Below are 27,025 nucleotides of genomic sequence, written 5' to 3' on the forward strand. Positions count from 1 at the left end.
TTATTCTCACATGATGACTTTTTATTAAAAATCAAACTTTTTTTTTCTTAAATAACAAAGAAAAAACTTTATTCCTCACTAGTTACTAATTTACTCCCCTCCCCCACATTACCGTTTTTTTTTACTTTCCGGCATGGCATTAATAGTCCTTTGTAAAGATAAAAGAAAAGGAAAAAAAAAGGCCTGTGGAAGCGATGAAGTGGAAAAGTTAGTCATAGGATGACACATTTTCTCCCCACTCACTTAACTTTCTTTTGAAAAAACCCTGAAGTCCAGACATGAAAAATGGCTTAGCAGACACATTTTTGATGTCGTTAAAGGAAACCAGCAATGTCTGCTTTGTGACAGAAAAAAATATCAACTTTTTTTTTTTGCAAATTGGTGTACCCAATCTGTCTTTTTCTTTTTTCTTTTTTACATAACTAACTCGTGACTGTGATATTGGCCCAATGCAATATGCACATCGCAAAGACATGCAATACGTTTCATATGGAATTTTATGCTCTGAATTTGACCAGTCAGAACATTAGAACAATCAACTAAGGATAAATTGAGCTTGCTTATTTTGCCGCATTATTATTATTATTATTATTTTTCTACATAAGATAATAAAAATGTCATTTCTTTAGGTGCATGTTAAATATCGCATGTTTTTCCAATATCGTGCAGCCCCACTACACGCACTCTTTGACGGCGAGGGCAGGCGTGGGTCCGATGTGCGTCCAGATGTAACCTTTCTGCGGACGCACGGGCATGGTGGGGAATGGCGCGCTCCGCGACTTGAAGTACTCGGACGGCGCGTGGCAAACAAAGTCCAGGTACTCCATCTTCCTGGGCAGGTCCTCCTCCGGACCTTAAAGCAAAAACCAAAACAAAATGATTCACCTTCAGTAAAGCCAGAGGAGTGATGCGAGTCAGCATGCCACCATTTTAAGTGCCTTCAATTAAGTCCAGCTGTTCTAGTAGGCTATCTTGGACTCATTTATATCCCAAAACATGGCATTAGAACAGGGGAGTGTAGCGAGTTTACCCAAAATGTAGGTGCCGGCGTCAAAGTGGTCTTTGGGGCTGGCCTGCGTGGGAATGAGCCAGGTGAGCGCGGCGCTCTTCTCGCAGTACTGGTCCTGAACGAAGCCTCGTATCTGAGCGTAGTACGCCTTCCCGTCCTCCTCGTCCGTCACCTTGATCACGTCGCCGATCTGGTAGTACACGCCCTGCCGTGATGCCGCATCGCTTAGAAAAGTCCAAAGCAAAGATTGGGGGACGGGGGAGACAGTCCGAGTACCTTATAAAACACGGACTCGGACGTGATGATTGTGGCGACGGATTCGGGCGCTCTGATTGGCTGAGGAGCAGAGACATGGGTTTGTGGGGTTTGGGGAAATAGTACGCATTAAAGCAACAGATGCACGTCTTACTTACATTCTTGAGTTTAAAAATGTGTCTCCTGCCCTTGCCTTTGGTGGACACTTTCTTCTCGGAGGCGGGGGCTTTGTACTTGGTGCTCCTCAGGCGTGCCGACCGCCTGTGGATCTCCTGCTTTGACTGAACAGCACCAGAAAGAAAGAAAGAAACAAATCAATCAGCTTTAATACAGACATTACGCTTACAGTTGAATACACTTACAAGTAGTTTTGCTGCCACATTTCCTAATATTTGTATTATTTCTTTCCACTTTCTTTGCTCCTGACTTAAAATTATTTGCAATTATTCCCAGTACCACACGTGTTATATATGAAGATAATCCACCTATATAGTGCAATTTGTCCCACTTTGTTTTGTTTACCTGCTTGCCTCCACCATTGCTGGGCTGAGTGCTGGACGACGCGGAAGCTCCCGACGGGGCACCACCGCCGCCGCCGCCGCCACCGGGACCGGTGCTGCTCTTCACCGAGCAATTATTGCACAAAACATCTCCCTGGTTCCCTTTCTTCCACATGGACGACGAGTTGGTCTTGCAGACGGCGCAGCATGGCTTCAGGCCCAGCGGCATCCTTCAGATAATGAATAAAAATAAAAAATAAATAAGACTGCTAGCTGATTTTCATCCCTAAACGCGATGATGAGACGCCATACGACGGCACCGATGAGTGTGGGATTGCTCCCTCAAATGTAGCCGATAAACTAAGATGTTTGTATGTAGAATAAGACTATTCGTTACAGTAAAATCGTCTTCAATAATGTTTATTTATGGTATGGTGTGTGCAAAAAAAAAGAAGCAAGTTCTTCTTCGTTGCTGGCGGTTCGCTTTCTTCTTCTACGTTTCATTCTGAGGGCTTTGCTGCCACCTGTCGATTTGGAAGATTGAAATGCGAGTTTAGTAAATAATTGTATTTTCTACTACTGTACAGTATTATGCGAGATCATAATTGGTTTATTAGATTCATAGCTAAATATTGGATATAACTGTAATTTTTGTTTTTGCAGAAGTATGTCTTCGCGCCTGTCCCCTTTAAGAAACCAGATTAAATGTACAAATTTTTTAAATAGGAGGTTGACCGGAAGTGTTCTCTCCGACAGGGGGCGCAGAGGGAACGTAACGAACGCTTACGAGCGGCGAAGAAGAGAGTCACCATTCAAAACAATACATTACTTCGGTAGAAGTTGCATTCTTGCTCCCCCGTGCAAATATGTCTCATAATAGCCCTGACAAAGACGACCAAGCGCAAGGTAGCAAAAAGGGCCTTTGCCTCCCCATTTCCCGAGTGCGCTTGATCATGAAGAGCTCCCCGGACGTGTCCAGTATCAACCAGGAAGCCCTTTTCCTCACCACCAAGGCAACGGTAAATAAATGCTAGCATGTTAGCTAAAGTGGCCTGTCTACTTCGTGGTCTTCAGAAGTGTTTCCTCACTTTTACTTGAAGCAAGTAAACGTCTTTGACATTCGAGAAATCTCATGGCACGCCACCACACATGAGAATGTCGTCTCTGAAATCTGGTTGAACAGTAAATAAATGGCAACAGGTGATTCGATTACACGTTTATTATAACTTGAATCTTCTGCCATCTAGTGGAAGAGCAATTAATTTTGTGTTGCTGTAACTCGTTGGCGTAGATAGATGAGCAAAGTAGTTATAGTAAACATAACGTTTTTGAGTAATTAAGTACAATTTCCCCTGGCACACCTGATGATCTCACAGGCACAGTGGTTGGAAATCGCTGTTGTAAAGTACAGTACTTTTTTTTTCTTGTGTTTTTCTCAAAGGAGATGTTTGTTCAATACTTGGCGCTGTCGTCATTCAACAATGGCCAAGGAAGGGAAAGTAAGAGTTTGTCGTACAGTGACCTGGCGAACGCTGCCGAGGAGATGGAAACGTTCCAGTTTCTAACAGGTGACACCCACAATCAACTCACATGAAGCTTCTCGAAAGACTTGAGATTGTTCATCTGACATGAATACTACTTAGTTGTAACTACTTTAGCCTGAAATATGTATACTGGTTGAATCAATGTTATCAATTAGTGAATGCCACCTTGACAATCATCATGCTGCTGTTCTTCTCTGCACAGATATCCTCCCAAAGAAGATCCTGGCGCGCGACTACTTCAAGTCTTTGGAGCAGATGCGAGAAGAGGAGGAGGAGGAAGAAGAAGAAGCAACTGACTTGTAAAACTTAAATGGACATCATGTCTGGGACTGATGTGATCGCTGAACTTTTGACCCCCCCAAAAAAGACAGATAGATGTCACGTTGACTTGAGACCACTTGGTGATCATGCCTTGAAATCTGTAAAGGGCAATGCTGTAGCATGTTTCACAAGTCCGGAGAATCCAATAGCGAGCATAGCTGTGAATCATTCTTGCCTTTAAATCTGTAGTGAATGCTGCATTGCTGTGAACAGAAACATACCAGGCTTGTGTCATTTTGTTTTTAAAAAGTCGTGTCATGCTAGAGCTGAAATACTTGAAATTTGTTGTTTGGTGTATTTTTCCACATGTTGCAAGTATACAAAACGTGTGTGTACATTGTTGCTGATTAAATCAGAATAATTTCATTAAAATGGTTTTAGATCAGCGTGTGAGAGCCTCAATCATGCGTTGATATCATTTTTACCAGACTCTTGATCACGCATAAGTTGTTTGATCAAGATCTGAAAATGCGGAGTCAATTTAATAGGCTCTTTTTTCTTTTCTTTTTTAATGGTGAGATATCGATCTTTGCTGGCATGCAGTGACGAAAACAAAAACATGATGCAGTTCTGTGTTGGCTGTGAATTTGGTAACTATTGGAAATAATCTAAAGGACGAGTTCATTTTTGAACTGAGCCTAAAATGGCCGCTTCAAAGCATAATGGCTGAGCTTTCCAACAATTCTGGAATTATGTCAGATATTTTATTGCTAAATATCACATTTCCATATCAACCTTCATCCTTGTATAATGCACAATGAAATACACCTTTCCAAATTCTCAGTCACCCTTTTACATGTTGTTATGAACACAGCTGATGTTTAATAACAAACTATTAGGTTACAGATGACTGGAAGGTCTCAAAAACATCAGGAAGGGAAAAAGTGCGCTGTATTCTCCTGCCGATCAACCTCTTGTTGTCCTGGTGGTCACTGGCGGATGAGCTTGTGGAGTCTGAGCTGCATGTGGATGAGATTCTCCTCCAAGGTGGACAAGCTCCGTTCCAGGGAGGACGCCAGGTGCTCGCGGGCGGATGACGACTCCCTCGCGTTGGCCAGATGTTCCTTCACACTTTACACGGCGTGGACCATAAATCACAGGTAACACAAAATGGGGGGTTAGAATAGCAGGAGCAGACTAAACCCCTTCAAACTTGCATTTCTTCTGATGGGCAAAATTATTTTTATTTTTTATTTTTTTACGGATTTCGTACATAAAAACTACCGGTACATGGAAAATTGTTTTTGGGATTATCTCATGTTTTTATTAGTTATAGTGGATGCCACGTAATGTGCTGTAAACTTACCAAGCATATATGAAACATTTTTCACATGAACATCATGCAAATCAACTCGCGATTGTGATTAGTTAGCTAGCATCCAATCATGAACCAGAAGTTCTTTTTTCTTTTCTTTTACCGTGGGAAACAATTTTTTTTTAAAACCTTTATTTAACCAGGTTGGTCCCATTAAGATTAAAAACCAATTTTTCAAGAATTTTGTTGAATGTTGAACAACGGCGCTTCGTACATTTTTATCTGGTAAAATGTTTGTGCTTTTTTTTTTTCTAAGGCGAGACCGAAGACGACATTTTTATCTGTTGCTGTGATTGGTTAAATCAAGCGTGTGACCGCATCGTCCAATCAGCTCAAAGTATTGTACAGCCTGTCCCGCCTTTCCCGAGCAAATCGCCGCGGAGTAGTCCCAGATTGATATTCTGGAGAACTCACATAATCAATCTAGCTATTGCCAGGTTAGCACAAGTTATGATAACCTGCATCAGGATTTTTAAGAATAAAAATATATATCATTGATGCTCCAATGTAGTGAGTGACCACTGTCCGTGGAAGGGTTAATGTTTTATCTTTTTTTATTTTATTGTTTAAATTTTTTATGTAACAAATTCTCGTGAAACTGAAGAATCAGTGTGATTGAGAAAAAGCGACTTCAGAACCATAAAAAGTGCCATCGTTTATTGTAGAGGCCTACGACATGACTAGCACAGTGGTGGGCAAACTCTGTCTTCCAACACAAGCTGATTCCAATCAACAAGATACTTATCAGGCTTATGCAGAGCTTGCTGTTGAGCTGATCATATATCAGCCGTGTTGGCAAAGGGAAACATCCAAAACCTGCAGGACTCCGGCCCACGAGGACCTAGTTTGCCCACCCCTGCTCTAGCATAATAGAAATTGATAGTATAGAAAAGGTATGGGCACTTTTTTTTTTTTGTTGAAATTCCAGTGAGTGGGACTTGAAAGCATCACAGAGCATGACTATAGAGAATCATAACAAAAAAAGTGTGAAAGTGTCAACTCACCTGCTGAGGAGTCCCCTGTCTTTGCCGTCTTTCCTCTTCTCCTCCAGGGATATGAAGACCTTCTCCATGGTGTCCAGGGACTCGGCCACACTGCGGTGGTCCGAGAGCACTGCCTGCACCTCGTCGCTGGCCTGCCGCTGATAGGAGAGCCCCTCATCCTCCACGCCACAGGAGGAGGTCACGGCCTCCAGGGCGGCTCGGTTCTGCAGGGCCAGCAGCCGGGACCGGGCCAGCTCCTCGGGCCCGGCTACGTTCTCCCAACAGATTTCCGGCTTGGGCGACGGTAACCAGAAGCGCTGCGTGCAGTTCATCGACCCTGGGGGGCTCTCTGCTGCTGCTTTTGTGGTTTTAGGGGGACTGTCGGCAACAAAGTGGTACACGGGGGAGAAACCGGACCCCCACTTGTCATCGGTCCAGTCGTCCTCGTCTACAGAGACGTCTTCACGGGGATCGCATGCGCACAAGCCCAGCAAGAGCCAGATCCAACTTAACCCACGCAACATCTCCAAACTCTGAAACACACACACTGTGATCATTAAAAAAAAAAAATGTTATAGATAATGAGTTCTTTTTAAAACATTTTGATATAGTTTTGAACTGATTTATACACTCTGTAAACACACATATTGTATTAAAAACAATAGAAATGCATTTTAACGAGCCTTTTTTAATGCATTACGTACACAAAACTACACAACTTCACAGGTAGCGTCATAAAAGCCCACCCAGAACACATTTTACAGGTCACATTTTTTCGGGTATCATTACATACGTGGATAAAAGTATGAACTCTAAAATGCTTCCCCAGCCCTCATGGAGCAAACCTGCAGGACTGGAAAAAGTGAGAAACAGCCTGTCTTGTATATTCAATGCTGGCACATCATCACAAAGAAGACTTGGCTTTATTTAAACAAAATGGCTTTTCTTACAGTTTACCTTCCAGAGAACGCTGGAGCTAGTGAACGACGCCCTGCGAGAGAGTCCTGCTCCGGCTGCCTGAAGTCATCGGAAAGAATGAGTGCTGGTCTACAACGTGCGCTCACCCTTTACTGGCCGTCACCAGCAACACCCCGAAAAAGTTCAACTAATCAACAGCAGACTCCACACACAAACTCAAGTAAGTCTGGGATGTCTCCTGAATGTAAACTGAGACAAAGACAGATTTTGCTCATGGAATATTTTACAAGTTATTTTTACAAGCTCCTCAACAACACCAGACATTTGTCCAACACTATTCGACTGTAAAGCTTTCTCAATCAACATAGAAGCTGTTTTTTGTTTTTGTATGTGTGTGTGTGCTGAATAACAACACCTGTGTTTATGAAACCACAAGCCAGAACCTTGACATAAGCACCTTGGAATGGGAAGTGAGTGAAACACATTTTGGCAGTCTTTCAAATCAGTGCAGGAATGCACAGAATGGACACTTCATTACAAATGACCAGCACTGTGCCTTTATTAGGATAAAAAAACAACAACGTTATATTGGTAAATAAAATCACCAAAATATAGAAACTCATCTTAGTGGGATACAATACACTTTATAAATATAATATAGTAATAGTGTGCATAAAACAAAAAAATATATATATAGCGGAGTGGAAATTTCCTTTCCTTTCAGGGATCAAATTTTGTATAATTGAATCAAATCAAAATAATATAAAGCGGATTGAAAATGTTTTAATGCAGGCTTAAAATGTGCATAACTACAAAATAAAATAACAATTACAGAAAAGTAAAAATAAAATTTCTTTGGTTATTTAGATTTGCATAATCTGTAAAAACAACAACAAGAACAGCAGCAGATTAAACATGAGTTTTTTTTCTTCAGGAATAAGGACTTAAATGAATAAATAATAAAAATCTAATTTCATTTTATTTTTCCTTATCAATAAATTGATTTAAAATTCTTACAACTCAACTTGTGTGTAGGACCTGGACATGTAGGCTATATAATCCAAAATTGTATAATAAACCAAAAATTACTATACATTTAAACAAAAATATAACTAAGATGTAAAAAAAAAGAAAAGAAAAAGATTTTCTTAGACATGTGTGTTGTAATACTGTACAGTACTTGCAAGTGCAACATAGTGAAAAAATAATGTAAAATCAGTTTAATCAAATATTCAAAGAACATAAAGGAGAGAAAGAACCTTTGAAAGTTTTGTAATAAAAAAAAAACTTCACATTTAAATGCAATATTATGAAAATAATTACAATTAGTTGTGTTTTAGCGCTACCTAGCGATAGCGTGCTGTAACTGCGCCCACCGTTTGTTTGCGATTCTGCGCATGCGCCTCACATCCGCCCGTCCCCCTGTCAGGCAGCCAGTCCGTGTCGTGACGTCACTCCGTCCCCGCCGCTGCTTCTGGCTGTTGTCGGCAGGACCTCCGGAGAAAACCGCCGAGCCACCGAACAAGCCGCCGCCGGGAACGGGCTCGCCTTTCCGGCCTTGCACCGACGATGGCCTCCGACGGCACGGACGAGCGCTCCCCGCTGCTGTCCACTCCCAACTCGGGGAACGTCACCCCCAACGCGCCGCCCTACCTGCACGACCTCAGCCCCCGAGGTAAATTGAGAGGCTAGCTCGCAGCAAGTAGCCCGTGGGTGGGGGGAGAGGTTGCGTGGCCGCGGGTGGGGGTCTGTGAGAAGTGGAGCAGTGGGTTACGGACCGGACCCGAGGCCTGCCACAAGAAATGCTACATCACCACTCAGGCTAGGCCTGACAACATGATGTGTTTTCTGGGTTGATAAGACTATAAAGTCCGCTTGGTGTCGTCATCGGAATCACTCGGTCGTCATGGAAATGGAGTCGAAAATAATTCACTCAAATAACTCAATGCGTTTCATCTTTTTCTTTTGATTGGATGTACAGTCGTCCCTCGACATATCGCTGTTCACTTTTCGCGGTCTCACCGCGGATCTTTAAATTATACACATCGTTAGCATAATAAAATATCATCGTTCGATTACACCCGTGAGCTACACAGACATGAAGACAAATTAGATTTTTTTGCTAGCACATTGGTAGTTATTTGTTGACATTGTAACCGTAAATATAAATGCTAATAAAATGCTATTAGGCTAGCTAATGATAATCTACTTTTATATATATGGATTTAATGATATCAATGTAGTTTATATACAGTATTTGTTTTAATGATTTCTTATTGTAGTATTTTTTTTTTGCCTGGAAAAACAATAACAAAAAAAAATTTTGAAGCACATGTTACAATAAATACAAATTCCCCAAAATGACAGTCTGTGTGTTTGGAATGGTTGTTCAGTCAGTTGGCGAGGTTAGTGAAAACAATGAGAAGCCACTTTACTTAAGTACAAGTGTTGAATCCTGTCTTTTGAGTCTTGCCCTGCACCTACAATAAGTTAAAAGCACAAAAGGTAATGCTAATTGCGTAAATGTCCTGTATGTCTTGTATCACTCCTTTGGTGTGTAAAAAAAGGGGGTCATTGTTACGCGGTCACATGGCGAGCCATCACAGGCGTCATGTGGTGGGCACGAATCAAGGCCCGTCTGGCACCATTTTTCCCGTCAATTCTGACGATTTTAATCGCAATGTAATATTTTTTATATTTTGGGATTACAATTTTGAACAATCTGATTTAAAGTTAATGTAACAGATGAATTGTTTTCTTAAAATATGTATGGACTAAATGATTGTTCCCTTCCCCTAAAGCGGAGCTACCTCCGCCGTACACGGCGATCGCCAGCCCGGACGCGGACGGCGTTCCCGTCATCAACTGCCGCGTGTGCCAGTCGCTCATCCACCTGGACGGCAAGCTGCACCAGCACGTGGTCAAGTGCACGCTCTGCAACGAGGCCACCGTACGTACGCCGCCGCCGCCGCCGCCGCCGCCATGACGCGTTGGCCGGAGCCGTGGGTGTCAGTCGTGTCTCTTTTGTTGCGCTCGCAGCCCATCAAGAACCCGCCCTCTGGGAAAAAGTACGTCCGGTGCCCCTGCAACTGCCTGCTCATCTGCAAAGACACTTCCAGGAGGATAGGATGCCCGCGACCCAACTGGTATGCAAACAACAGTAATAGTCACTTACAGTAATTCATTAATCGAGCCAAAATTACAATTTTATTTCAGTCACAAAAATATCTTTAGAAAAAAGTAACCACGCCAAAATGATCGGATACTTTGATATTTCTGTTTTATTCTATTAACTACTGACAAGTACACACTTGAATTAAAATGAAAAACATTAAAAATTTTAATAAAGGTTTATAGTGTCATTTTGTTTGTTTTCTTTATTTCAGAGCTCTATACAACATGGTAATTTATTTATGAATTCGTATTTTTAAATAAAGGTATGTATTTATTTAGCCAATTTGCCATCTATAATATGCAACATTTATTGTAAAATTTTAATATAATAAAAATATATATAATGCTTATTTTTGTTTATAATTTACATTTAATAATGTATAATAATATAATCAATATAAATGAATATAATGTAATACATATATATATGTATACACAGTGTGTGTATATATATACATACATAAAATAATAATTTAAAGTTGGAAATACAATTTTTTGCAATCATTTAGTTTTTAATTTAGAATTTTTTTAAATTCAAAAATATATTTAAATTCATTAATAATTTAAGCAAAATTCAATCCATACTTCAAATCTATTTGATTTAATTTTTATTTTTATGTTTTTGTCCATTTAAAATCAAAGCTAATTTAGTCCAGTTACACTTAGACTTACATTACATTTAAAACGTCAATTAAACGACTTTATTTAAGTATAAATTTGATCATAAGTGTATCCCTAGTAAACTATTTTTATTTTATTATTAATTATAATAATTAAAATAATATGAATAATTACTTTTTAATTGTATTTTTTTTTACTAAACATCATAGCGGTGACTTTGTCAATATGAAATATTGTATTTGCTGTCGGCCAACAGCAGACGCATCATCAACCTGAGCCCGGTGATGGTGATCCCCGAGGAGCAGCCCGCCCAGCCGGCCCTGCCCGTGCAGCCCGAGGGCATGCGGGTGGTCTGCGGACACTGCGGCAACACCTTCCTGGTAACTCCGCCGCGGTGCTACTTTGCACACTTTTCACACAACGAATAAATATTGCAAAACAAACACACACTTTGATTATTTCATTAAGTGATACTCTCGCCTACAACTAGAGGGCGTTGTTGCATTGTTACGTAATAATAATAACAATAATCCCTCCATTATGAATTAGCGCACAATCACCGTATTGCTAACGGTTTGCACGATGGACACTTTATGAGGTACACCTGAACAGTTTGCATTCCAAGCGTCATCATCCTCTCTTCAACCCATCCCATCATAATAAATATATAAATTAATTAAAAAAATAATTACATTTCTGTGTGTGTGTCGTTTCAGTGGCTGGAGGTGCGCTTCAACACGTTAGCCAAGTGTCCCCACTGCAAAAAGATGTAAGTCCACAAACACATTTTTTGACGATGAACTCACAGCTAATACTTAATGAAAAATCTGAGCGGGCGAGCAATCAGGTGATGCCGGAGCCCCCCGCCCCCCGTTCCCCTTCACCCTGCGGCTTGAGCGCCGTCACATGAGAAGCATGTGAGAGCTGAGAAGAAAGTCAAGCGTACCCTGAAGGCCGATCATGTGACCCAGCGAGCGAACGAGCTAGCGTAGCTACGTTGGACTCACTTTGCGTTCCAGTGATGGTTTTTCTATTTTTCTTGGCAGCTCATCTGTTGGCAGTGCGCTCCCTAGGCGGCGCTGTTGCGCGTACATCACTGTCGGGATGATCTGCATCTTCATTGGCGTGGGATTAACTGTAAGTGCCAATATTAACATGTTTGGGTTTTTTGGGCCTAAAATTCTATTTGTAAAGTTGTCATGTAATATGTATGTAATAATTTGATTGTGTGATATTGAATTGATTTCCAATATTTTTGTATTTTTGTCATAATAGTTTTTGGGCTTTTTTTTCCGGTGTAGTTTTGAGCCCAAAACATTTTCACATTTTTGCGTATTATTCATGTAAAATATTTTCTGTAATAAACAATAATATGTGATGTAATAATAACTTAGAAAAAAAATCGTTTTTGTTTAATATTTTTCAATTTTTTTATTTAAAAAAACATTTTTTTTTTTACTCATATCATCGATTTAATGAATTAAATATTTGATTATATATACATTTTATCATACATTTGGAGATTTAGTCATTTTCCCCTTTTTTAAATTTGGTGTATTTTCCTCCTAATGTTTTAATATATTTGTTTCAGTTAAAAAAATAATAATAATGCATTTTTGTCTTATTTGTATATTTCATCAATATTGCCTGTTCTAAAAAAGTGTAGTATTTTTCTTTTCTTTTTAAAAAATGTCATTTCCTAATGTTTTTGTAATTTTTCCAGTGTTTATGTCGTTTTTTTTGGTCTCATAATCATGTATTTGTACTTAATGTTTTTTTCCTTCTATTTGTATTTTTTAAATTTAATTTTAAAAAAAATTATTGTATTTTTTTGTAATTTTTGTCAAGTTTTTATATCATTTTCAGGGTTTCCCCCAGAAAACTTGGGATGGATTGGGAACAAATTTTGGCCCACCAGGCCTATAAATTACTGGGAGAAACCCAAATTTTCTTTTCTTTTTTAAATATTTTTTCTTCTAACATTTATGCATTTTTTTATGTGTGTTATTTGTCCCTGATATTTCTGTGTTGTTGTTGGGACCAGGTGGGCACTCGGGACTTTGCCCGCCGCTACAACGCCACGTACGTGTCGTGGGCGCTGGCCTACCTGGTGGGCGTCATTTGTCTGGTGCGGGCGTGCTACTGGGGCGCCATCAAGGTCAGCTACCCGGAAAACAGCTTCGCTTAGGAGGCCCTGACCCCCGACCCGTCTGACCTTGGCGCCTTTTTTCCTCCACTCCCTGAAACAACACACCAACCTTTTTTTTTTTTTTATATCCCCGTGAATGACCAAACGTAAACGAGCTGCGGAGAATCATATTTCGCTCGTTGCACTCCAGGTTTTTATTTTTATTTTATTTTTTAAATGCGAATTTTAAGTCGCATTGCTGCTAGTTAGTGACCAGCTGAAGGAAGCTGCGTGGCCATTTACTGTAACGCGGGGGTGTCCCAACTATTCAAAATGCACTGCCAGTCGGCCATTTTGATATAAATGTCAACTACTGAACCCAAAATGTTTATATTATTTCAAGCATATGTTGTTGTTCTAATGTAATATTGTGTTTGAAGAATACAATTTAACAGATTAATTTATACATTTTCATCCATATTCAGGGTCCCCATATTGTGTAACATCGCCCTCTAGTGGTATTAATGTCTCACTGCCAATGTTGCGACCAAACCCTAAAAAACAGGTTTGCGGATTTCTACGAGTTGATGGCATGATGGTTTAAACACAATTTGACTAAGATCGGGTTCATTATGCCGTCAACCTGTAATTCCAGTTTTCTTTTTTTTTTTATGTGGACTAGCCTACATTAAAAGATTGGATTTAAGAAAAAATTAGGCATCAGGTCCTCCAGTGTAAACAACTAGCGCTCACCCGATATGAATTTTGTGAAGCCGATTCCGATATTTGGTATAAAAAATTATGACAACCAATTACTTGGACGATTAATAAAAAAAAATGTATCATGACTAAAATAACTTTTGGTCACTGAAGATATTTGACTGTTTGACAAGACTGTATTTTTCGTCAGCCATTTTGTTTTGAAGATAATAATTTGGGACACCCCTGCTAATGCTAATGTAACCACTAAGCTGTACACGGACAGTATAGCGTGTCTGTATCAGCTTTGAAACTCCCACGTGTGCCAACATTTGCCCTGCAGTATTACTAGAGTGTCTCGCCAACTTTGATTATTGTTTTATTTTCATTTGTCTGCTTTTAAGGCAATACAGCAATAATTAAGTTACTTTTTTTTTTTAACCTCCCACTGTCTGCATGTCAACTGTTTTTTACGTTGCATCCTTCACTGTTTTAAAAGAATGTAACCCTAAAGTAATCCTAGAGTAATCTTAAATAGCGCTCAGCATCCCTTGGCGCATCCAGCCCAGGAAGTGGCGTTTTATTTTGAATGTGACATGGCGAGCAAAACAACGTGAAAGGATGACTCTTTGTACATATTGTGGAAGGCAAAGGTTGGTTCTTTTTCAAAGTGATTATTTATCAATAAAAAGACAAAAACTGACTTTTGTTGTCTTCTTACAGCCTACGAGTGTTTTTTTATTATTAGTGTCATATTTATCTAATAGTCTTAACTATTATTTTGTCCTTATTCTTGTATTTTTTCCCTGAAAAATAACCTGCAGTACCAGTACCCGTCAACAGGTGGAGACATACACCCATTGGAAAAAGTCAAGTTGGAAGGTAAACAACAAACACCATCGACACAACATATCTTTTATTTCACGTTTTAAGCTTTGTCAACATTAAATACGCACAAAAGACGCTGTCATGTGTTGGAATAATGTATTTCCTACAAGAATAATCTTGCTGCTACAATCTCTGAAACGCAAGCGCAACAATGACGTTACGCTGAACACTGATGACGTTGCTCACCAGAACGTCAAAAGGTCAATTTTTTTTTTTAAGAGCATCATCAACACACACGCACATTTGTCAAGTGGTCTGTGTGTGTGTGTGTGTGTGTTTATTTTTTATAATTTGTTTTATACAAAGAAGAAACATGATAAAAGTAATATTATAACGTCATATGTGCACCAATTGTGAGTGACAGGCTGCTCTCAGTTGTTGTTGAGGACCCACCATGAAGCTGAAACAGACAGAAATGTCATTAGAAAATAGAAATGTAATCATTAAAATACATAACTTTGTGAATCAAAAGTAGACAGTGTAGTTAAATGAACAATAAATAAAAATGCCATTGAATAAAAATGACGATATGTAATTAAAAACTTAGCTAAATTAAAATTTTAATTTTAAGATTAAAATGTTTAAATTAATGGAAATGCTGTTTAAAAAAAATAAAAAATATCATTCAATATTTTAAAAAGGTTATGAAACATAGATCGGTCCTAAAATAAAATAAAATAAAATAATAATTATATATATATATATATATATATATTAAAAAGCTGTGATAAATTTGTTTACATTTATTTCTGACGAATCAATAAATAAATATTACTAAAACAAACAACTAATAATAATAACCAATAATACATTAAACTAATAGGAAGTATTAATTAAAAAATATAATACAAATACAGCTGAATTAAAATATTACAACATGTCAAATTAAAAAATACATTTGATATATTAAAACATTTAAATGTTGAATATTTGCAATTTTTATATAATTGACTTATTTCTATCGGATAATCATCTTAATGCCACACATACAGTACTATAGAATACAAAATATTTTAAAACTACCAACAAAAGTTGCACACACAAAAAAACACAAGACAAAATTACGATCTAAGAATTTTTTTTTTTAAATGTGATAGGAAAAGTACACATCACGCTATGCACAGCTACACTTATCAGTATGATTTGAAGTGAGGCGATGCTTTGAGGCGCTACCCGGGAGCTGCATGGTGGTGACGGTCTCGGGAGTCTCCAGGAAGTCCACGTTGGCCCTCTGGAAGGTCTTGCTGGAGTTGCTCTGCAGGTGACTACAAAATATAAGCGTACACTTCAGTGGCTCTGCCACTAGGTGGCAGCAGCGAACTTCACAACAAGTGGCCACCACAAACAAAGTTCATAGCATTTCCATTAATTTCAGTGGAGATAGTTGATTTGTAATACGAGTGATTTGAGTTATGACGAAAATAACTCAACTTGTAGTCCAACATATCACTTACTTCTTCCACACGTTGTTGTGCTCCCAGAACTCGTAGAGGATGAAGCGCGACTCGTTAGCCAGCCGCTGGAGCGCCACGCTATACAAACAGCAAAGCGTGTGCGTTGTCATTGTCATTACTTCATCAAATTATAATTATTCAACGTTATCGTCTTGAATCATCGTCATCCTCACGCATGTTGCGTCACATGCCCAAAATGGGAATCTGTAAACAGCCTGACGTCAGGACTTTCTCAAGCCTGAACACGCTGCAGCGTCTCGTGCGTGAAATGTCAGAGGACGCTCGAGGCTGCTGCCTCTTGTCCAAACTCGAAACGACAGCACACTGAGCGAGGGATAGGGGCGACATCGGGTGAAGGAGTGTAAACATGCTAATGGTTGTTGCGCCTCAGTCATCATGAGCACCGCCGCCCATTCGGTGGCATTCCTATGTTGTGATATATGAGTCGTCTTCAGACCGGCAATTCAAAGGCCGGATCAGGACATTCGTCCATCAATTCATCCGGACCAGTCGACTTACCTCACTACCTATGCATTAACCCCTTCAGTCATAAACCAATCATCATCATCCATGCACGTGATCATGTGTGTGCACTCACTGTAGGCATCCGGTCTGGGTGCTGGCAGAGTCCATGTAGTGTCTGAGCGCCACACGGAACTCCTCCAGCTCGTCCTCCAGCACGGACAGCTGCCTCTGCACGATCAGGATGTGCTGTCCACAGACACGCGCGCACGCCACCAAGACAACGTGTTAAAAGAAAGTAGCGTCGCCATGACGACCACACATCATCATCATCATCATCATCATCATCATCATCATCACCACTCGAGGCGATGACACCAGGATGAAAATGGTGCCAGAACGCACCAGCTTGCTCTCTGGGACATCGTCTTCAACGGGCTCCAGGCGGATCTCCTGCGGACATGACATAGACGTGTGATGGCATGTGCGAATGCTAATGCGCTTAACGCAACTGTTGCTTACCATAAGCACTGTGGCAGACAATAAGTCACTGAGGGAAAATGGTTTCAATTCATTTGTGTTGTTTCTCAAGCCCATTTCTAATATTCGATGGTTCCTGCGCAGCGTGTACATATGTGTCGTCTATGTGGGCGTGTGTCATTTGTTCACATTGTTCCGCATGCACGCGTGTTATAATTAGAGGTTGCAGACACCGATGGGGAATACAAAAAAATGAAAAGGATGGAAAGGAGGAGGAAAGACCTTCTGTTCCAGGCGGTCGATGAGCTTCTGAAGTCTGTTCACTTGAACTGTCCAGTGGCTGTCCTCCTCGTACGCACCTGGCACATGAAAATGAGACGGGATGAAAGGATTCTGTTTCAGAAACCTTTTGGATCATTGATTAGTTTCCTCTGCTACTGCTCTTCCAGAGGGTGCTTAGTTCTGGTAGCTGGCTGCTTGGGCCTCTTCTAGAAGGGGTCCAGATCTAGCACCCGCTGCTAGCAATCTGGTAATCTCCTGTCAGATCCTCTTCTCAATCTGGTCCAGTTCCTGAAACTGCTGGCTACCATGACTTCTGGATCCAGTAGCGTCCTACGAGCACCTCTTCTACAGTAGGTGGGGTCCAGATTTGGTTGCTGGTTTCTTGCACCTTTTTCCACATCAGTTTGTCACCTGCTAGCATCTTGTCTAGCCTGTGTAGCCGCCAGATTACATCTTTTCCAGATTGGCTAGCCGCCTACGAGCACCTCTCCCCAATCGGGTCGAGCCCTGGAGGCCGCCGCAAGTACTTCTTCTTGATGGGCTTCAGGTCTGGTCGTCCTTGCACCTCTTCTAGATCAGGTAGCTGCCTGCTAGCATCGCCTCCAGATTGGGTAACCGCCGACTAGCATCTCTTTCCAATTGGGTCCAAATCTGGGAGGTTCAGGTCAAGTAGCAGCTTCCTTGCAACTCTTCTGGATCAGGTAGCCGCCTGCTAGCATCTCTTTCCGAGTGTGGGAGGTTCAGGTCAAGTAGCAAATTCCTTATAACTCTTCTGGATCGTGTAGTGAGGATCTCTTCTGGATGAGTTAGCCGCCTGCTAGCATATGTTATGGATACTAAATGTTGCTTAACCATCTTTAGTATCTCTTCAGGTCTGGTAGCACTTTTGAATCATGTAGCCAGGCGTACAGGGTCAAGCTTCGGTACCTAACTGCTAGCATCTCTTCTGGATCGGGTCCAGTTCACATCTGCTAGAACCTCTCTTATAAAGTGTCTAATATTGTATGTGAAGAAGTGGCCTTACCTGAGTTAACAAGACTCATGATGGGGTTGTTGGGGGACAGGCTGTTGTTCCTCTGGAGTCTCCGGTTGGAGCGCCGACCCGACCACTGGATGGACAAAACCTCCGGCTTAGCTGGACCGTGTCTGAATGGAAAAAAAAATCGCATTGTAGTGATTAACATTCTCCTTCATGTGTATTCCTTATTTCATAACATAAACACAGTCAAAATGGTGTCGCGATGAATTCATTAGCCGGCGACAAGCCGCTCTCCGCAGCGGTTGGTTGAGTGTGGGCGGAGGTGCTAATGGCCCTGTTTGTCCGCCAACGCCGTCTTATTCCGAGCGACAAGCTTTAATTGCTCCAAGTGACACTCACAACCACTTCAGACTTAAATAAAATAGCCAAGAGCAACAAGAGACTTTGAACGTTGTATTTTCACACGTCTCAAACTGACCACGGAAAGCAATTTCGAGCCTCTTGAGTCCTCTCACAAGTACACAGCCATCGCATTCGCATTCACCAAGGGGGATTTTTCACCGGTTCCGAAAAGAGGGAGATAAAACGCTGGAGAAAGAAGGGACGCAGCTCTGGGAGCCAGGGACCCTCACGCTGCCATGAGCGCCAAACTTCGAGGAGATGTGATGAGCGACGGCGAGAAAAGGACGGAAAAGGAAGAGGACGTTGTGAAGGGATGTCAGCTGATATTTAAAAGTTAAAAGACGCTGGAAAGGCATGGAGACAAAACTAATTAATAATAATAAGTGTGAACTGTCATGTGTAACTTATGTGGGAACCATAATAGGTAATTGATGTGATGAATCAATTTAGTTAATTTACGTAGGAACCATATTGTTAAGTGAAGTGAGAACCATTTTTGGTAGCCAAATTGGGATACTTATTTGGTACCTGAAGTGGGAACCATTTTAGGTAACTGTAGTGTAAACAATCTTTAGTAACTCAAGTGGGAACCATATTTGGTAGCTCAATAACGGAACCACATTACTTTGAAGGAATAACCATATTTGGCAACCTAAACCATTGGGAACCATATTTGGCAACTGAAGTGAGGAATCAATTTAGTTGATTCAAGTAGGACCCATATTAGGTAACTAAAGTGGAAACCATGGTAACTGAAGCATCATTCAGGGTAACCAAAGTGGGAACCATATTACTGTATTTTGAATAATCATATTTGGTAACTTCAAACAGAACCATACGTGATAAAGTGGGAACCATATTTGAGACCCAAGTGGTAACCATATTGATAAGTGAGAACCATTTGTGTTAAGTAAAATGGGAGTCATATTTGGCAGCTTGGGCGGGAACCATATTTGGTAGTAATGGTGGAAACTTTTAAGTAACATAACTGGGAACCATTATTTGAACTTCAGTCATAAACAAATTTAGTACCTTAACTCTAACCATTTCTACTCAAATGTATTTATAGGGAGCTTAGTGGGAACCATATTTGGTAACTACAAATGTTTAAAATATTTGTTGTGGTTTAACTGCATCTAAATCTAGAATCAAAGGTTGGTTTATCAATAAGCCCGGGCAGGGATGCTGCCGCCATGGCAACAGTTTTATTGGCGCGTTGACCTTCATCTTTTACTTCTCTCCAGTTCAAAGGAGCTCATACATTCTCCCCGCGGGAGGTCACATGTCGAAAAACCAGACAGCCACGCGCCGCTTTGTCCTCTCACTTTTCTCGGCGCGTCTGCTCGGCGGTGGTCTCCATGGCGCATTCCAGTGAGCTCTGGAGCGAGTGCAGCTGATTGGTGGTCTCCTTCAGCAGGAAGCGGGTCACAAACTGCTCCAGGTGGGTGGACTCTTGATAATCCTGTCAATCAGGAGAAGAGGGGAAAAAAACACTAATTATCAAAACAATAATAAGCGCGAAGGCGGACGGGGCGGACGGAGCACGCCGACTCCCAGTCACTCAACGTCTAATTAAAGTCGGGCCCGCAGGATTGGAATTGATTAAGATTCATCAGAGTGCAGATGGCAGAATGAAACCAGCAGAGCACATTTGTTGTTTGAATGAGCTCCACTGCGTCAATCTGCAGACAATTTGGGAACCATTTGTGATCATGCAAGTTAGAAACAATATTTGGTGCATTAAAATAATCATTAAAATGATTGCTAAGTTAACTGGGAACCATATTTGGTTACCTAAATCTGTTAACCAAAGTGAGAAATAGATTTGGTGAACTGAGCGGGAACCACTTTTGGTGACTTCAGTGGGAAGCACATTTCTTAACTTAAGTGGAACTACATTTGATAAGCTAAATGGGAACCACATTAGGTAAATTGTGTGTGAGCTATTGGTTACATAATTATTTGGCAACCTATGTATATGGGAACTATGAAGTCGGCGGGAACCATATTTGGGAACCCAAGCTGTTAAATGTTGATTAGTCCTGTCGAGTGCTACTTTTTTCAATAGTGCAGCTTGACACATAGTAGCCAAGTATTGCTGTGCATGTGTGTAAATAGCGTTGGCGTGATTACACGTGCAAGTGAAACATATTGGCTTTTTAGATCTCCTTCCAGCACCCACGCACTCGCTCATCAATGCACAAACCACAAATACACTCGACACAAATGCAGAAGGATGCATTTCAATACATATGCACAAGCGGAACATAAACATGAATTCACATCACTGCGTAGCAAACACATATTGGAGTCTAATTCTAAATTTTGGTTCTCATTTCAGTTACCAAAATTGGTTCCCACTTGTGTTAACTTAAATGCTTCCATGCATCAATTGCAAAACATGATTCTCACTTCAGTCAACAAACATACGGTTCCAATTTCGGTTACCAAATATTTGATAAAATCAGATAGTGTCCTACTTCAGATATCAAAAGGTTTCCCACTTCAGTTACCAAATATGGTTCCCACTGTGTTCACCAACAATGGGTCCACACATATTTAGAAGCTCAAGTGGGGAACAATTTTAGTAACCAAAAATGTTTTCCACTTGAGTTTCCAAATATGGTTACACCTTCAGTTACCAAAGAGGGATCCCACTTAAATTACCAATACGGCTTCCATTTAAGCTACCAAATATGGTTCCCACTATAGTTACCAAAATTGGTTCCCACTTAGACTTCTAAATGTGGTTTTGACTTCTGTTACCGAATATGGTTCCCACTTAAGTTACCAATATCGCTTCCACTTAAGTTACCAAATTTGGTTCACATTGTGGTTACCAAAAATGGCTCCCACTTAGGCTTCCAAATGCGGTTCTCACTTCAGTTACCAAATATGGTTGCCACTTAAGTTACCAATATCGCTTCCACTTAAGTTACCAAATTTGGTTCCTATTTTGGTTACCAAAAATGGCTCCCACTTAGGCTTCCAAATGTGCTTCTCACTTAAGTTATCAAATATCGTTACCACCTCAGTTACCAAATATGGTTCCCAGTTTAGTTACTAAAAATGATTCCCCACTTCATTAATGTATATGGTTCCTTCTCAAAAATAGCATTTGTGGCTGCCCTATTTGGTGTAATTGAAGCTCTCTCACCTTCTTGGTCTTGTCCATGGCCTTAAGTATGGACATGTTGAGGTCCTCCAGGGCGGCCAAAACATTCTTGTATTCACCGAGGTGCTGTGAGAAGTACTCTTCAAAGAAAACAGACCCCCCCCCCAAAAAAAGTGAGGCTGTTGACATCCACAAAAGTGACACGGTGGCTGCAGGTGCTGGTTGGAAATAGCATCAGTAGTGCAGCCCGCGGGGACCTCGGCCACGCACAGAGCGACTAGCGTGTGCTTTCAGCCATGCGCGACGTTGTCAAGTCGCGTTTGGACGTGATAAAAAAACTAAACAAAAATACAACACGAATAAAATCAATTTGGCATACCACAGAGTTCGTCGGTGTCCACGTTGCTGCAGTGTAAGCAAACACACACACAGTGACGTCAGTGAAATGAATCACAGCAGCATGCGTTCAATTTCTAGCAAAGCACCAATGCGCCATTAAGGATGAATGTATCAAAAATGTAAATACAACAAAAAGTAATAATCATTACTAATAAATTAAACAACATAATATAAAGAACTTGGGGGGCAGTATAATACATTTATTTAAAATACTCAAAGGAGAAGTGCTCAGTAAGCTGCAGTAATAATAGTCGTTTTTGGCAGAGGATAAAGAATCTGTGCCTGTGAGTATTGCTTTATGCGCTGTCTTCATGTGTTGCTACTACTTATGTTAAAATATAAGTTGTTTAAACATTTTGAACTACTGCAATATGGATGCTAGTTTAATTAGCCTGTCAATTATGTTTTAGCAAGCATTAAGCTAGCGTGATTTCATAAAACTTTCAGGGGGGTGATTAAACTAACCCTTAATAAGCCCAAATGACAATGTTTGAAAGAATAGCTTGCTTCCATTATTGAAAAAAAACCTGCAGACAGGAAGTCGTATGCAAACAAGCGCGCACCCACAAAATCTCTCTTCTTGGTGGAGGTAATAATAACTTCCAGAGAGGTTCATTTGCGCACTGACTGACACCTCTGAATATTTCATGTGCCCTGGCTAACTTGTGATTGAAAGATTCAGTTCAAGCTTTCTGATGAGAACCCGGCGGCCGCTCCAAGGTGCGTCGTGATTGGCAGAAGATTACGGCGACTCACTCACTCTGTGTGGTGGCTGTCGATGGCGTGGAAGAGCTCCTTCAGGTCCTCTGGCGTCAGGACGCCGTCCGAGAAGTAGGCCTTGAACTCGTCGAAGGACAGCTTGCCGTCGTCTGGGGACCGAGAGCAATAATAGCAACGAGCAGCTGCTCTGTATTCAACAGTGTAATCATACACACTAATACAGTCAAAACTCCTTAGTAAGCTCAGCTGCAGTAATCGTTTGTTGTTGTGAATGTTTTATGTTATGTTCTGCAAGCGCTTTGTGACAGCGACGGCTGTTTGAAAACGCTTTATAAATAAAGATGACTTGACAAATATCCATTTCATCAAGAGTTCTAAAACCGCCACATAAATGCTACTCATTAGCATGTCAATGGCATTTTGCATTGTTCGTTAGCATTAAGCTAATGGGACATTCTTAAGGCAGAGTTACTTGGTTGTTTTCAACGCCCATTGTTGTAAAAATAATTGTTCTTTGTTGTTAATGTTTTATGTTATGTGTTCTGTAAGCGCTTTGTGACAGCTGCGGCTGTTTGAAAGCGCTATATAAATAAAGATGACTTGACTTGACAAATATCCATTGCGTCAAGAGTTCTAAAACCGCCACATAGATGCTACTCATTAGCATGTAAATGGCATTTTGCATTGTTCGTTAGCATTAAGCTAAAGGGGCATTAGAGCTACTTTGGTTGTGAAGTGAGCTGAGTTGAGGTGCGTGACAGTGTTATGTCAAATTTTTGCTCGCAAGTTAAAGCAAAAAATAAAATAAACAATGGCTTGTATCTAAAAAAACTCCACCTTGTTCATCACACAATACCATTTGCAAAAGAAAAAAGAAACAACCCTTTAGACGCCTTTCAAGGCAACAATTAACAGAGGGATGAGCACGAATGCTGATTAAGTGTGATGAATAAAACATCCCCAAGGAGCTCCAGCGGCAGATTTCGCTTCGATGCATGATGGCGTGCGACTGAAGGAAGACGCTCTGTGCGACGCCTCTGACCTTCCCCAGAGGTCATGACCCCGGGCCACGACACAATTGCGCGGATTTTGGTCGTCACGCATTGATGGCTGACGACAAGCGAGACCCATTACACAAATAATCAGTTTTAGTTTATTATTATTTTTAATTTTATTTATTTATTTTCGAATTTTCAAATTAATTGTATTGTTGTTGTTTTTTAAATAGAAAGTGTGCTTTATTTGTTTTGTTTTTTAAATTATTATTTTTTATTCATATCAGAAGAGCAGTATTCTAACAAAGACTATTGGACTGCATTTAGATTAGTAAATTTCTTTGACAAATTGCAACCTAATGCAATAAAAAAAATTATTTTAAATGTTATTTTTACTATCAGCGTTTTCTTGTTAAAATATTTTTACTAGTCCAATTTTTTTCATTAGTTTATGTTAAATTATTTAATTAAATAAAATACTGTATTTGTTTTCATTCTTTTTTTTTCTTGTGTACTTTTTTCCAAATATGAATTAATTAATTCAATGTTTGGTATTCAAAAATATTGGAATTCATAATTGTATTTATTACAATTTGTAGTTTTTAATCATTTTATTTTGAATTATTATTTTATTAAAATATTAATATTAGTTTTTTTCCTTCATTATATATCATTCATTAGAAGTAAAATATTAAAAAGCCAGAACTTTTTTTCAGCATTACTGTACAGTTCCTATTTGCCAAAATTACAATTTTAAAAATGTGACATATTTTAACAATTTATTTTCCAATTATTTAGTAGAAGTACATTTATGTATCTATAAATACAGGGTATTAAATTAAAACTTAATAAATGTTTCTTTTCCTCGAGCGACATCATTCCAAAGGCCGCCTGTTCTGCGCTTGTGCGGCTTCAAACTATATGGCAATCTTTCGTGATGAAAAGCTCCCATGGCGAAGGGTCTGGTCATTTTGCTGTCTCCATGGAAACCGGCCATCAGCAGGGAATCACGATCTGGCTGTCGACGAGAGTATCTACTCTCGCCACAAGTACAAGAACAAGGCCAGGGAAGACGAGTCTGATGACATACTTACCGTTTTTGTCTGCTCGCCGCAAGATCTGTAAGACAGACAAAACAGGTGGCAAATCATCAAAGTTGTATGTGTGCGTGTGTGAGATCGATGACGCCTTCAAAGGGGCTCGTTGTTCAATTATTGATGCGGATGTGCCACATTGGACATGAAAGCGTGATGACCACGTCGCCTTTGAACGCATCAGTCACTCGCTGGCTTGTTCCGTCCATGGGAAAATGACATCGCCCACTCTCGCTTCACTTACTCATCGGCGTGCACCAGGACCCCCGCAAACTTGCTACTATTCCTACTAGCAACAATGTTTGGATATTGGTAGTGTAGTGGTTCACATAGCTGACTTTCACACAGTTGATGTGGGATCAATTCCAACTTAATGTCCACTTCACAGTTGTCCTATGACTCTTTACATTTGTTTCCACTGTTTACAAAAACACGCGTGCCAGGTAAGCTATTGGTAGTGTAGTTTTTCACATAGCCGACTTTTCCTGCAGTTGCCATGGGATCAATTTAAACTTAGTTTCCACATTTCCATCATGTGACCGACTGTGATCAGTTTCGAACATGTCTTTGATGCCAACAAAAAGATTAGTAAGCTATTGGTAGTGTAGTGGTTCACATAGCTGACTTTCACACGGTTGATGTGGGATCAATTCCAACTTAATGTCCACTTCACAGTTGTCCTATGAGTCTTTACATTTGTTTCCACTGTTTACAAAAACACGCGTGCCAGGTAAGCTATTGGTAGTGTAGTGGTTCACATAGCCGACTTTTCCTGCAGTTGCCATGGGATCAATTTAAACTTAGTTTCCACATTTCCATCATGTGACCGACTGTGATCAGTTTCGAACATGTCTTTGATGCCAACAAAAAGATTAGTAAGCTATTGGTAGTGTAGTGGTTCACATATAGCCGACTTCTCATGCAGCTGACGTGGGATCAATTACAACTTATTTTCCCCTCAACAGTTGTCCTATGATTGACAATTCTTTACATTTCAATTTTGCTATTTTCAGGTGTCCTTTGACTGATTGTGATCAGTTTCTAACATGCTGATGAGTTTTACAAAAAGAAAAAGAAAGAAGATGGGCTGTTAGTACTGTAGTGGTTCACATAGTTGTGTTTCCTCAAGCTGGCATGCGTTCATTTCTCATTTCTTGTCTTCAGAGTTGATAAAACCCACACAGTAAGTTTGGTGGGCTATTGGTCGTGTAGTAGTTCACATAGCTGACTTGCATGCAGCTGCTTGGGATCAATTCATATTCCATTTCTAGCCAATTATCTATGCTGTGATTCACTAATGATCAGTTTCCAGCTATATCTTTGTCATTCGGTGGGTTTTGGTAGTGTAATGGTACACACACACGAACATTATAAGGTGCGCATACCAATTCTTTACGTCTATATTTTTTTAATGAAATATTTGTTTTAACTGCAGGAAACCAAATATATATATTACATTTATTGTTTTGTTTTTTAAGTGGTTTGTTTTATGGTTGTATACAAGGCAAACTACCTTGTTAAAAAGAGGGAAATTCTACTTACATCAATGAAAATGGACATTCCCTTTTTCAGCTCAGTCTGCGCGTCAGGCTCCTCGCACACAGGTGGCACTTCCTCTGAGCAATCCATCGTCCAAAATCAAATAATGTTTTTTCCCGTCTTGTAAAGTGCGCAGGAATGTGAATGAATGAATGAATGAAGCTGCGCTCTGCTCGTTTGCTGTTACTGGTAACAATCAGCCGCTTTGCAAGTCGTCAAGCTAACGGAAAAACTGCAAACCACTTCCGTTTCGGAAGAAAACAAACCAACCAACAAACAAACGTTTTTTTTTCAGGAAAATAGAACTCTTTCGTTGCTATTAGAGCAATTTTTTTTTTAATTGGGAATAAAACATATAAGAATTTATTCACTGCATGGTTTCGAGTGAGCACTAGGGGTGAAATAAGCATTTATTATGATAGCAGTACAAGCAATATCCGGTTATCTTATGCCAACTTAACTCAAAAGCGTGAGCAAAATCTCTAAAGTCTAATTAAATGTTGAGTAATTTAACTATTTTGACGAATTTTTAATTTCAACAATTTGACGTCCTTTGTTGACCATTATGCGTCTTTTTATGCTATTTCTTGCTGTCTTGCTTCGTGGCCTTCAGAGATGAGTTATTAACTTGTCCATAATTGATATTATTGTGATTTTCATTTCTTTTGTTTATTTTTTTTCCTCTAAATGCCTTGGATTCATATTCAAATTCAGATTAATAAATATTTTAGCTACGGTGGCCAAGAGTG

The 27,025-nt window shown here is 40.1% G+C and overlaps 5 protein-coding genes across 7 annotated transcripts; 2 read left to right on the forward strand and 3 right to left on the reverse strand.

The window, feature by feature from the left end:
• Positions 1 to 98: 98 nt before the first annotated feature.
• Positions 99 to 2,244, reverse strand: gatad1 (GATA zinc finger domain containing 1). The gene is made up of 5 exons (XM_086062937.1): positions 1,787 to 2,244; positions 1,423 to 1,545; positions 1,286 to 1,345; positions 1,031 to 1,214; positions 99 to 853 (listed from the first exon to the last, which is right to left on the reverse strand). Exons 1-5 carry the CDS (start codon positions 1,991 to 1,993, stop codon positions 675 to 677), a joined length of 753 nt encoding a protein of 250 aa, XP_085919063.1. The 5' UTR covers positions 1,994 to 2,244; the 3' UTR covers positions 99 to 674.
• Positions 2,245 to 2,564: 320 nt separating this feature from the next.
• chrac1 (chromatin accessibility complex subunit 1) lies at positions 2,565 to 4,017 on the forward strand. The gene is made up of 3 exons (XM_086062867.1): positions 2,565 to 2,783; positions 3,206 to 3,332; positions 3,511 to 4,017. Exons 1-3 carry the CDS (start codon positions 2,631 to 2,633, stop codon positions 3,609 to 3,611), a joined length of 381 nt encoding a protein of 126 aa, XP_085918993.1. The 5' UTR covers positions 2,565 to 2,630; the 3' UTR covers positions 3,612 to 4,017.
• Positions 3,811 to 7,170, reverse strand: LOC147157750 (uncharacterized). 3 transcript variants are annotated; one of them, XM_086062864.1, is made up of 3 exons: positions 6,885 to 7,170; positions 5,949 to 6,460; positions 3,811 to 4,700 (listed from the first exon to the last, which is right to left on the reverse strand). In XM_086062864.1, the coding sequence occupies exons 2-3, from the start codon at positions 6,449 to 6,451 to the stop codon at positions 4,559 to 4,561; spliced, it is 645 nt and encodes a 214-aa protein (XP_085918990.1). In that variant the 5' UTR covers positions 6,452 to 6,460; positions 6,885 to 7,170; the 3' UTR covers positions 3,811 to 4,558. The 3 variants fall into 3 exon arrangements, with proteins under 3 accessions (XP_085918990.1, XP_085918992.1, XP_085918991.1); XM_086062866.1 differs by having other exon boundaries at positions 5,949 to 6,474; XM_086062865.1 differs by having other exon boundaries at positions 6,878 to 7,170.
• A 1,100-nt stretch (positions 7,171 to 8,270) lies between these two features.
• pip4p2 (phosphatidylinositol-4,5-bisphosphate 4-phosphatase 2) lies at positions 8,271 to 14,170 on the forward strand. Its single transcript, XM_086061912.1, has 7 exons — positions 8,271 to 8,520; positions 9,647 to 9,795; positions 9,885 to 9,991; positions 10,897 to 11,020; positions 11,357 to 11,409; positions 11,687 to 11,777; positions 12,685 to 14,170. The coding sequence occupies exons 1-7, from the start codon at positions 8,415 to 8,417 to the stop codon at positions 12,826 to 12,828; spliced, it is 774 nt and encodes a 257-aa protein (XP_085918038.1). The 5' UTR covers positions 8,271 to 8,414; the 3' UTR covers positions 12,829 to 14,170.
• Positions 14,171 to 14,366: 196 nt separating this feature from the next.
• Positions 14,367 to 26,485, reverse strand: necab1 (N-terminal EF-hand calcium binding protein 1). Its single transcript, XM_086061913.1, has 13 exons — positions 26,280 to 26,485; positions 24,738 to 24,762; positions 22,689 to 22,797; positions 21,909 to 21,934; positions 21,572 to 21,669; positions 19,740 to 19,876; positions 18,058 to 18,179; positions 17,034 to 17,110; positions 16,677 to 16,724; positions 16,408 to 16,520; positions 15,810 to 15,887; positions 15,529 to 15,620; positions 14,367 to 14,755 (listed from the first exon to the last, which is right to left on the reverse strand). The coding sequence occupies exons 1-13, from the start codon at positions 26,364 to 26,366 to the stop codon at positions 14,727 to 14,729; spliced, it is 1,041 nt and encodes a 346-aa protein (XP_085918039.1). The 5' UTR covers positions 26,367 to 26,485; the 3' UTR covers positions 14,367 to 14,726.
• Between the last annotated feature and the right edge of the window lie 540 nt (positions 26,486 to 27,025).

The sequence above is a fragment of the Leptonotus elevatus genome, chromosome 19, assembly GCF_054856555.1.
Source record: "Leptonotus elevatus isolate MCC_2025b chromosome 19, RoL_Lele_1.0, whole genome shotgun sequence".
Lineage (NCBI taxonomy): Eukaryota > Metazoa > Chordata > Actinopteri > Syngnathiformes > Syngnathidae > Leptonotus > Leptonotus elevatus.